The sequence below is a fragment of the Neodiprion fabricii genome, chromosome 3, assembly GCF_021155785.1.
Source record: "Neodiprion fabricii isolate iyNeoFabr1 chromosome 3, iyNeoFabr1.1, whole genome shotgun sequence".
Taxonomy (NCBI): domain Eukaryota; kingdom Metazoa; phylum Arthropoda; class Insecta; order Hymenoptera; family Diprionidae; genus Neodiprion; species Neodiprion fabricii.
In genome coordinates this window covers 36226608-36239334 of record NC_060241.1, presented here as the reverse complement: position 1 = coordinate 36239334, position 12727 = coordinate 36226608, and the positions used below count along the sequence as shown (strand labels likewise).

Below are 12727 nucleotides of genomic sequence, written 5' to 3'. Positions count from 1 at the left end.
TTTCTTACAACACTTTGTTTGTATGATCAATGTAATTATCGTGTGATAATGATTGGAACGCTGTTCCTAATCTCTGCACCATGTTTTACGACGGAAATTTATGTTTTCTCTTATATTCCTCGGTCGTTAGTCAGATCCGTGACAAATATGTTCAATTCTAGAAAGCGTTCAATCAGAAAATTATGCCTATAATCTGTCCTCAAACCCGTTTTGAATATGAATTTTTTAAGAGACACGATACCACCGTTTTGGTTACATTATCAAAATGACGGAAAGAATTTTTGCCAGGCCAGCAGCGCGTGTGCTAATTTTTCCAAATTTTTTTTCCTTCCTTTAGGCAGACATTTTTTTGTCGATATCACATTGAAATTCCACCGGCTTTTGTTACGAGAACCGTTTCATCGTCGCTTATAGGTGTTAATAAATAACAACTCTGCAGTTGATCCGCGAATAATGACAGCGCGTGTATTGTAAAATATGCCCATCTTATTCGCTATACACGAGTGATGAATGAATGAAAGTCACTACTCGCACCCATCAGGAAAAAACTTGTACAACTTGCCCTGATGCGACGCAAATACCGTTTCCAACGAGTCGAATTTGTTGCGATCGAAACGCTGTCTATAAAAACCAGCCAGTAAAAACTAGACACCTACGCGCATAGTTTGGATCGTTTAGGTCGCTTTTACATACTTGTGTCGGAAGCGTTGCGAGTCGGCGAAGGTTAACCATAAAAGCCTAGCATACCGAGAAGTCGTTTGATCGAATAAATACATTTTTCCAATTTTTCCTCACGATTTTCGATCATGATAAAATTAAAAAATAATCATATATATTGCTTGAAATCAAATTAAATTTTGTTTCCTCAAATTACGTCGGATTGAAACGAATTCGAAATTTGATGAAACCAGTTATTTCATGCTTTAATCAGGGACCAATTGTTTAATAAAGTAGTTAGAACATACTTGAGGATCTTCAGTTTTCTGGAAACTCAACTCTAATGAACCTGGAGTTAAAATTGTCTTCGATCATGCATTCTAGGAATGATTATGACGGAATGTGGATATCACTTATCGCTCTGAAACGGTCAGAACATATAATATGCAGGGTGAAGTGCGAATTGAAACATGAATAGGTATAAGGTATAGTATATTATATGTGAACATCGCGTGGTTCGAGTTCTCGCGAATTAAATTGCAGATTGTTTAATACACCTATATCTATGTATGTGCGATAGTTCCAGGACTGTACAACGCATCGACTAACTTATATCCGATCAATACGCACCTGCATCGAACCCGACTCGACCGATTTCATCATTTTACACCTGCGGTACGCGTCTACTATCAAAGTACGAAACGTTTACACAGAGATTTACACGCGTTGCGTGAACGGATGGAAAAGACGAGTTGCGTAGGATACGCGCATGGCAATTTTATTTCCGCACATTAGGCTAATTTTCTATTTCCTCATTTCTTGAACGAATATAAGAGAAAGTTGTATCCCATCTTATCGAAGTCGGAACTAGAGCATGCGTGCCGAAGTTACATATTATATATATTGGGGTAGTTTTTTCTTTAACTATTTTTTGTTTATACGTACGCTTGAAAAGTTGGTTTTTAGCCTGAAACGAAGCCTCGTGAAATCGGAACTCGGTAGCAAAATTCTAAAAGGTGCCTCATCCGGTTTGAATTTTTCAAACACTCTAACCGAAATATCTCAACAACTTATACATATTAGAAAGCTGTTGTTGGTTTCATTTTGTAGATAATCAAATGTTCTTTAAAAAGTGTCGTGACTACCGCGTGAGTTTATTTGTATCGGATTAGAACACGAGTGAGATAAAAATTTCCAAGGTAATAAGCATCTTCATTCGTTTATTCAACGTACTCAACTTTAAACGTTCATATCGAATACAAGTTGAACACTCAAGTGTACAGTAGTATTTGATTATCTACAAAATGAAACCAAAAACAGTTTCCCACCTTGTATAATTTTCGAGATATTTCGGTTAGAGTGTTTGAAAAATTAAAACCGGATGACGCACCTTTGAGAATTTTAGAAAAACTCACTTTTCGAAGGGTACGTAAGAAAAAAAAAATAGTTTAAGAAAAACCCACCCTAATACATGTGTAATATACGTAACCATTGACGCATAATCGATGCACTACGCATGATGCAAACTCTTCTTTCTTCGCCCAGGAAGCTGTTTGCAATCCTGGTGGAGGGTCGCTTTTATAGGGCAATTGGTGAATCAGCCTGCAGGGTATAACGCCCTGCGGAGGATTTCTTTCGCCTAGGATCCGAGTCTCTGGGGGTTAGCGTACCTCCGCATACATGTACATATATATAAAGGCCAAGAGTTCAACGCGCATTCATCCCGCATCGGTTCGAACCAGAGGTTCTCATTGTCGGTACAATTTACCGAAAAAGGGTTCACCGCGATTGTTTTCGCGCCTGAGGAGATTGCACTGAGAGAAATTTTTAGTTCCGGTTACCGCTCGGTCCTTGAATATTCTCATTTTTTACCACAATCGAAAAATATAGTTCTAGGTAGAAAATGAAAATTAGTTTTCTAGTATCCGTTACTATTCTTTCTCATTACGATCACTGTTACTAGATTTTCTTGTAACTGTTGAGAAAATTTAATGCTTGTGCAAGAATAAATTGACGTTAAAGCGTTATTTAATTAAAAAAGTAGAGTAAGAAATAAAATTTTTCTCGCTCTGACCTCCCAAAAATGTATACTTTTTATTAATTTTATTATGAGATAATCGTGAATAGAGTATTCATAAAATCGTTATGTTCGTCGGCTACAAAAATTTCTCTCTGCGAAAATACCATAACAAGAAACACTGTAATCATAAATACTAGCTTCGATATCGATGTTTTATTTCAAATCGATTCGAAATGGTAAAAATCGTAACATCAGCCACCGTAGAGTGAAATCGAATTAACCTATTGGATTTTTCATAATTTTAAAGCAACTTGCAACAAAACATCGATATCTCAGCATTTATTCATCATTCAGGTGTATAAATTTATTTTCTACTTTTGTATTTTCGAAGAGATCTTCGTAACTCAGTAATCAACGTATGATTATTTCATACATATAAAAAAAAAAAAAAAATTAACAAAAAGTTTACGTTTTTACGCCGTCGAACCTCCTTAAAATTTGACATCATTTTCCTTCCTCTTTCAGAGACCGAAAAAAATTCCGTACTCGTAATTTCCTCACCTTAACTATCGTACGAATCTGATATTCGGTTACACTTCCGTTTCGCTCCAATCTTTTTTCTCCGATTCCCGGATTTTCTGGGCCGCGAAACGAATGGTTCTCGACTTGTGTTTCCGGTATGAGGAGATTCGAGGCAATTTTCGCCGAGGGATTACAGGTACACGATATCTCGAATTTACGAAGCGTGCAAGCAACGGCTGGCTTATTCTTCTCCGCAGCTCCGCGATGTATTCAAAGATATTCGAATGGGTCACGAAGTATATAAGCTGACGTAACGATCACCGATGCTAGGTGATGCAGAGATAGACGTAACGCGTCTCCGTCGATGTGTATGTGTGACATGTAGTTTACGTGAGAGATCGACGCCTCACGATTACAGATCGCGATTGATAAATTTTTCCATGGAAAGAATCGCACTTATGGCCTTCGTGCCACATCGACGACATCGTTGATTGTGTGCTTTCACGTTCAATCCACCGGTTATTCATCCGCCGATTCTTAACCGCGCAACAACTCTTCTTATATGTTGAACGTATACGCAATCGGAGGATCAGACGTTTCCTGGTCACTCAAGATCACCGTCCATGGATCATTTTTGATCATCGGTTAAGCGAGGTCAAGAACCGAAAGTCCTATGAAATATACCGTTGACCGTTTCTTGGATAAGATACTTTTAAACCCGGAGTTCGAATATCGCTGAGAAAAATCGAAAAATCTCAAAATTCAATTTCAAATCACGGTGTAATCTATTTTTCCCTGTCGTTTTCCTTCCTTTGACTGCTGGAAGACTTCGAACATTGATCAATACCTCGTTCCAGCCAATATTCAAACCTTTCATCAATTCTCTAGCAGTTTCTTTTTCCGAGGTAGGCGAAGCCGACAGAAAAATGCTGAGAAAATTTTCTCATTGCGAAAGACAGGAGACTGCTTGCTACATGGGGACAAATTTTTTCTGAATTCCAATTTCGCTTTGTGAAATTCAAAAACGTCACCAACACTTGCGGCCTTATTACATCCGTCTCATTTCTCTCTTCGTTTTATGGTTTCGTTTATTCTTTCTTCCTAAAAATTTATGATCGTCATTCGCTCGCGATTCAAGACCCGTGAACAAAAATGTCAGCGAAAATGTTACGACAAAGGAATGGCGCAGCGTTATTGCGTTACACAGAGACAAGAATCTTCCTTGGCTCGTTGGTTCTTTCATGAATTTCTGGACCGGAACGCCTGGCGTTGTCATTCGTGTCTGTCAAGCCGCTGGGAAGGATTCGAGCTCTCCCAAAATTCTGCAGCCCGTGGCCTCAAGATCAGTATCCGTCCGGCGTGCGTTTCGTGTCATTCGAGCATAAAGCGCCTGGTCGACTGGAATTCGTATCGACCCAGTGTCACGCACGTGTTATGACTCGTTTTCTTATCTGAAAACAAAATCTCGGAAAACCGATTTCGCCACCTCAACGTTTCCACGATTCAACCACAGTCTTCTGCTCGTTTGCAAAAGAGGACCTCTGCTGCGTTAACCCAGAAATAGTGTTCAGGTACACAAAGCAACGGATGTATCAATTTTATCCAACAATTTTCGAGTAACTTACATTTTTCGTCAATGACCAATAAATCACTCGTTATTCAAATCGGATCAAATCTCAACACGATCGGTGACTTTCTTGTACACAGTTTTCGCTTCGTTAAATTGTTTTCCAATTCTTTCTACAGCTATAACAAATTCACGATTCTACTAAATTTTTTCAGAGGTATCACATCCTCCATTAATTAAACGGTAACTCCATACTCAGCGTGTCATTATGTCTGAAATCGAAATTTTGAAAAAATTAGCACGCTACGATAAAGATGCGAATTTTAACGAAATCCGAAAGTAGAACTATTAGTCGCGATGACGTAGACAGCTGCCGAACCGACTCCCTCTGGCTATGAGCTCAACATTTCGCGCGCTGTATTGATTATGATTATTGTTATGATTATGATCATTATTTTTCGTACGTCCAACGTACGGCTTATTTCGATTACCGTGAATCGATCAATTTTCGATTTCTTGAAATTTTTTTGTCATTCAAGAAGTGGAACTGCCGCTCGATGCTTCGTCGGTCCGCAGTTTCTTTTAATGATTTTATTCCGTGCTCGATCGGTAGACTGAATTCCTTGTACATACCATTCCTCGGTTTTTTTCCCTTCCTTTTCTCTCTCTCATTGTCAGTTTACGGTCAGTCTCGACGCTTTATAATAACAATATGCCTGTCGACTCTGCACACCATTCTGCGATTTGCAGTTTATTAGATTAGGAGAAAGGCTTCCTCGGCTGGCCATCAATCCGGTACCCACTGCAGTACGATGACACTTCGTACGCTCTAGAGTTACCTACTTAAAACCAGGGTACCAAGCCTCGGTCCAAGGGTCACGGAGTGGGCCGAATTAAATTTCCTCCAAAACCATACATCGGGAAAGAATTCAACTTCTGTGATCAAATTACGCTCGTCGCGCATGACGCAGCGACCGTAAAGCTTGAGACGGTAAAATTTTCGAATTTTTCGTTCGTTCTCATTTCAATTCCCGGCTACATTTCCACCCGCACCATCAACTCCCGTAGTTTCTGCAACGCGAAGCGTTTTAGACCCGTCCTCGGAATAAGTGGATCGATGATACGCCCCCACCATCAACAATGAACCGTTTCAGATACCCTACGCGGCTGTCCCATCCCCGGTACCAAAGTGTTCCTTAAATTCCTCTCGGCTTCGTCCGATCCGTCAATGTCTCATGCGCCAAAAGCTCATCCGTTTCTAACGGCTCGGTGCTCCGTAGTAGAGGAATACCAAACATGAAAAACTAGTGCCTAAGGTTCGCGGACCATTAATTTTCTCATGGAGAAATCACCATTCGATAAGTGAAAAGAGTCATTTAATGGAGAATAAATGGAACGTTCGTTACCCTGAATTTTACCGTCTCGTCAATAACGACGTTTATACTTTCCTTCATTCCTGTACCAACGGAGTATCGATAATTCGTTCGTTCGATGTGGGGGAGAGGTAACGATCAGCGTATTTATCATCGATTCAGCGTCATGGCGAAGCGTTTTATCCCACCTGGAACATGGTGTTGGAGTTGTTGGTGTTTCGAGGTGGGCTATGGGTTCACCGAGCCGTGAATCCGCGCCTGGTGGTCGGTTGGCTGACTGGTTTGTTGCTCGGTAGGCCTCGTCCTTCTTCGCTTCTCCCTTTGCTCCGATACTAAAAACTCTTGGTTCTATTGTCTGTTCGGGTTTGATGACGTCAGGTGGCAAGTTCCCCGTTGAAGGTTGCCTAGATGCACGGTTCGTTTGCTGTCCTATTTCGATCATCCGCACACTGTGCGCTTTAAGGTGTATTACCAACCATTGTCTAGGTACCCGCGGTGTGTGCCGGTACATACGCTCACGAATTATAGGTGTAGTGTTACATCGTGGACTCATTTTCTTCTGTCCTTGAATCAGTGAGAAATTTCGTTCGAAGAGAAACCCATGAGATCGGGCTCTTTGGCTATTGTAGAGAAAGTTGTATAACTGAGGTACGACAACTTTTGGTCAATTGGACGCATACTTTTTGAACTGAAAGTGACAACAATGTTCTCGGAAATACGTTATATTTCCTACGTGAGTGCATTATTTACACTTGAGATTACCGCCTTCGTCAAATATCTTCATGATTTGAGTGTGATCGGTTCGATGATACTCGAAGTTTCGTCTTCGTGCTACGAAAAAATTGAATTATCAAACTGTACGTGACCGGAAAAAGAAACGATGGATACCGATTATGGTTCTCGTGATCCTTCGCACCTCTACCGACATAAAGTAAAGTACTTACCATAAAATGCGTCTCCTAAGTGCGTCTCTGCCGGACGAAAACGCGGATGTAATACAGACGCAGCATCCGGGGCGTCCCTGACGAGAGGCAGAGTGCATTCCCTCCAATCCAGACCTCATACCGTCGTAATATATACGAATAAAAAATTCCCATGAAACGTAAAGATAAAAAATAAGACAGACATTACCTGAAGCTTTGCGATACTACTTCTGAATCTTCCGCGTGTAGCAAAATAAAAAAGAAAGAAGATGGATGCGCGCGTGTTGGTTTAGCAATTTCCTGACAGCTGACCTCCACGGCAAATTGGAATTACGCAATGAATTGACCGCTGTGTATCGATGCAACGATTCGATTCCAACAATAATATTTTTTCGCTAGTTGATTGCCTCCGTTGAAACGTACGGCAAACATATTATCATTGCAGAAAAGTCTGTTCGGGAAGTTGAGGTCAAGACATGCGATTTTCGAAGTCCTTCGACCCCCCGGGATTTGGTGTCAAAAACGTCTACCTGATCATGGTTTTATCGATTGACCGTTGAGCTGTGCAGAGACTTGCGTAACGTGTAGATTGAGCAAATTTCCCTGCGAAGCACTTTCTTTTATCTACAATTATTTTCTATCCAGTACTGCAAGTACGACAAGTCTAACCGAGCCGAGATACTCTTATCTCGAATCCAGTGTTTACGCTTGGACTGACTGGAAAAGTAGTGAGTGGAAGTATGCAGGATGCACACGCACATGCGTCAAGAGTCAGGGAACCGTGAAGAGTCACAAGCTGGTGTCAAACGAACGTAAAACACGGAGTGCACATGCAGTGGACATAATCCCATGTGGAAAATCCACCTTTCAACCGACGAATGCTCAACAGTATGCACGTGCGTACGTGCCACGGGTAATTTTTAGGTCTCAGGTCTGTGGCTCGACTCGCACTTGGGTCCACAACACTTGATGCTGCCGTAGAGCTTTTAGCGGAAGCGGGCAAAGTCGCACCGAGTGCTTTCCTGCTTTCGGTGCAATTAACGACTCGGAGCGAAGCGGCAATATTCTGGTAGCTATAGGCTCAAGGTCGCCGGATACACGCGTACCACTCTGGAAAATGAGAAATCCCTTCTTTTCTTTTTTTTTTGCTCCTTACCATTCTTTTCGAGATTTACCTCCGGCGAAGAGCGGCAAGAAGAGAGTGAAAGGTTGTTCATATCTTTTTGTTTGAGTTAAGAGTAACTTTAGTTGTACACAGCCGCGTATTAAAGTACTTAATTTTATCCTTGAATTTAAGATCCAGTGAAATTTACTGGCATAGGTATCTCTGATTCCTTGCAAAGTGTGAAGAACAATCTGAACTCACAATCATTGAAACAAACGATAGATGCGTGATTCTGATGAATATTAAGCAGAGCAGAGTAATCTGTCTTCGACAAATTAAAGTGCGTTTCCTTTTTTCACTCTCATCGCATCATTAGCCATGAATCGGGCATGAAATTGAGAGTTCGACGACCGAATGACGTCGAAGAGCCGTATAATTATAATCTCTGCACGTTGAGGAAAAAAAAAGCTTTCATCCGGGTTTCGATCAATTTTACAACATTCGTGCAGTCACCCAGCTCGTACAACGGACAAAAGCGATTTGTCCATTGGTCGAGACCGCATAATTGTGTCGTGCTGACGGAGGAGTTTCGTTGAATTGGCAAATAGCTTTATTGATTGAACCAGCTTTGTTCATTATCGATCTATGTCGTGACAGCATGTATCGTCGTTCATCACCGTGCGACGGTTCATTGACGCGAAGAGCTCAAATCATCGCTGAAGTTTCCGCGTCGATATTCCACCCTAATTAAATCCGATTCCGCCGTGTTTTTTTTTTTTTCAAAACCAGCTTTTCTGCCACAGCCGGTAATTTTGCCGCTCGACCGTTTCCCTGTGCAAGTTTGCAATTGCTCGAGGCGTGAAATCGCACAACTGTATAGTGAGTTTGCTGGGCGACGATTGTCGGTCAGGTGGGCGGGATAAATTAGCGCAAATTCAAGCCTAATAAAATACAGCACCGTAGAGTTGTTTTACGCTGTTACACATGCTCGTCATCGCTGCACATACTCCGTTACTCAGTCTGGTAATGATCTCAGCTTCTCGCCTGTGTTATTCATCGTAACGAAGGTCATGGTCCTGAAAAGTCAGCTCACTAATTTCCTCTCTCTCTCTCTCTCTTTCTTATAATTAGTTGCAATAACAGTGACGAAGAACTAATTCAAACTTGGATTTGAACGATTTGGATCGATCCCGATTCCAGGCTCCCTGATGTCGTAAGAAACGCGCCAAGAGATGCAGTCTCGTGTAGTCTCTTGAAAAATAGGAGAGCAAATAAAAATAGTGGATGGAAAAGAGACCGCGGGAAAAATAGGAATGGATAGAAATAGTCGTGGTAGCACGTCGGCTCGTGTTGTTATCTCCAGTCTGACCTAATATCCCTCCGCGGTTGTAATAAAACCCAGTCTATTAAGCGATCGCGCGCCTAAACAGAAGAAGATATTACACGCGTAATTTCTCTTCGAGGATGCAAACTTCCATTCCAGACCGCCGCGCAACAGACTCTGACATTTATTGCATGGCTCTAATTCCATGCTGGTGTAACGTCAAGTTGAAAGGGTCGGAATAATTTTCATCGTCACATCTGCATTTCACATGGCTACGATATACGAATACATATATGCGTATGTAGCACATAAACGTACGATTTTCTTTGTCAAGTCGGCCTCTTTCGGACGATGTTTTTTCCCTTCCGAATTTGGTAAGTTCTGTAAATAATATTTCTTTTATCCAGAGTTAAAATATTGCAATAGTAAGCAGTCGATGGAGAAAAGTGGCTCAGGTGACAAAGAAAGTCGCTATTTCATGTTCTACGTCATCGACCGTTCGAAAGGGACTTTTGCCTCTTCACCACTCGCGTTATACATTCCGTATGAAATAATTCCTATGATTCGAGACGTAGAAAGCCTGCGACAGCTTATTGTTCAACGGGCGAATAAAATTCTCCCGGCTTTTCGCTGCAGAGACTTTCTGCGACGGTTCGTTCGAATATCGGGAATCGATACGTTACAGCGGCACTTTATAAGATACCGCTGCATTCGTCGGTGTATTCGGAAATCGAAGTTCAAGGGGTTTGCAATCAGCGCGGTAATTCTTACCCACCGATATCTTTCACCGTAGTAAACCCCGAGGATTTTTATTCCTCGTTATAGTAACAAGTGTTTCCTGATCGTCGCGTACAACGGATCTCTGGTTTGCTCTGCAAACGGGGGCGGTTCAACGTTCAAACGCAATTCCGGAGACGACGAAGGGTAAACAACGCGATGAAATCGTCCGTCGCGAAATTCAGACTCGAGGAATTTACGTTTAAATTACAATCGCAATATCTCTCGCTGCGTACGTACCCTTCTATATATAATTGTGACTGACGAATCGTACACAACACAATGACAGATTGGCATACAACGCGTGTCGAGGGATGCACGCAACCTCGTTTACTTTACGTACACAATAATAAGTAGGTACGTGGACTCGCCGTTATAGTCAGCCACCCCAAAATCGATAAATGCTCAGGCTGCGTCGCAATTTCACTCCATGACGCGTAATGTTGTACCGTAGCAAATTACTTCGAAATTAATCCGCGCAGCTTATATTGTTGTCAAATTTCCTGTCCATCAGGATTAAAGTTTCCGCAGAAAAATATGGTTAAAACCTAAAATGAATACAACATTCATGTCTAACTATCGTAGAGAAGGTTGACCCATTTTCGATAAGCCGATCGCGTGAGATATTAGATTCGCAAATCGAAAAGTCTGACGAGTGGAGTCTGGAGTCGGGAGTTCCTTTTCCAAATAAGAAATGGGTCAATGACGGCTTGTTAGATCCGTCTCAACCTACAATTCAAGCTATAATGCTTCGAGAAATTGGAATATACATTATTATTCTATCAGAGAAACCATAAATTGATTTCAGTGTCTGATATAGCAGAACTACGCCAATAGAACCATCAGTTTTATTGTTCCTCTATAAAGTATTGAAAAAAAAAAAAATAAAAACAAATCTCAGAAAAGCTAGACATCGTTTCGTCTGACCTATATAATTTGAATCCTGGTAATTGTGAACTGACGGTTGCAAACTTGGTCAAAGTTCCCTGATCTCGAGCCAAATTAAATTCCTCTAACAGTTGGATTCAACAAGCCGGATAAGAGCGGAAACTTTGTAGCTCACTGTTCATTTCAAAGTTGAAATCGCGAGATCCTCTAATTCGCAAGACAACATTCCGCAAGCTCGTTCAACCTCTCGTATTTCATATTTCAATCTGTCTCGTAGTGTGCAAGCGGTTGATTTAAACCCTGACACGTGATTGCGATTCGAAATATGCAGAGCGCGGTATAAAGATCCAAGTGCACTACGGTCGTAAATATAAACCCCCTTGAAAGAACTATTTCTGCGTATATATGTTTTTTCGCGAGCAGAATAACGGCTAATTCGATGAAATTCTCGCGCGTCATACACGCCCCATAATACCGACTCACTTTGACACTAGAACAGGGTATAATTTCCACGATTGCAGCTGACGGGGTTTCAAACCCACCGCTGATATGTTGGATTGATCAGAGTGACTTATTCGACGTTTCTTTCCTGATACCACAAAGTCTACACCTGCTATACTTAGTACCTGCTGCAGATTCCGGCGCATTGTCTTCGAGATGAAGAAATGACGGTACGGCACGTGACGTGGCGAACGTCTCGTGCTTTTGGCTAAGATTAGATTAACGGAGTGTCGCGTAAGAGGAGGAGGAGGAGGAGGAGGAGGTGGAGGATGATGCCAAGAGTCGGGCACTTGTGATTCACGGATGGTGCACATCCTCGAGGGGAGCTTTAGGCCCGCGGATACAGCGGTCCGTATTATTTGGAGATGGGCCAAGGGCAACGAACGCACTCACTATCTTTCGGAGGTTCCTACGTACCGCGAACCGAGATACAGAACGCTGATTGAATCATGCACTACAACGGCTTACGTCGCTCGCAAATACTCCACCAAAGAAAGTCCGGGTGGGCGTAAAGGCGAAGCTTTGTCGGATGCATCAGCTGGGAAGGATTTTTTGGTGACGCGTTCGTGGATATGATTCGTATAAGAGACGGAAAAACTTGGGGTTAATTCCAGACCAGATGACATTTATGTATTTCAACAATAAAGCTGACGACTATAGACCATGGAGTCTATGTGTATAGAGTATCAACCGTGTCGGCTTTCTCTCACATTCGACTAAATATCTTCGCATGATGTTTTTATTGCAGAACGCGGGGGAGAGCAGGATACCGATGCCGGGTTCCATCCGGCCCTCGTTTCTTCCGAAGCCCAGGGTAGTCGCCCAGCACAAGGTTGCAGGATTCGAAATTCCTGTAACACCACAGAATGCCGGACAGCGGGGATCGGTGAAATCACTTATGGAGAGCCTCTACCTCGCAGACAAGGGTCGCGTCACTTCGACGCCATTTGTTCAGCCGAATTCAGGTACGGTAGACGAGTTCTTGACGTTCGTGTTTTTTTGGAAAATATCGAGGTGTGATTACGTTCGAACCTTTACGCAACGCACCAGTCGGACTGAATTTGCTTGAC

At 42.1% G+C, this 12727-nt stretch overlaps 1 protein-coding gene across 6 annotated transcripts in view; it reads left to right on the top strand.

Annotated features, from left to right (window-relative positions):
• LOC124178965 (serine/arginine repetitive matrix protein 2) overlaps positions 1-12727 on the top strand; it is a 72299-nt gene that overhangs the window by 18569 nt on the left and 41003 nt on the right. For all 6 annotated transcript variants that reach the window (XM_046562846.1, XM_046562844.1, XM_046562843.1 and 3 more), the window contains exon 3: positions 12406-12622. In XM_046562846.1, the coding sequence (XP_046418802.1) occupies positions 12406-12622 (217 nt within the window). The remainder of the gene's footprint in view (positions 1-12405; positions 12623-12727) is intronic.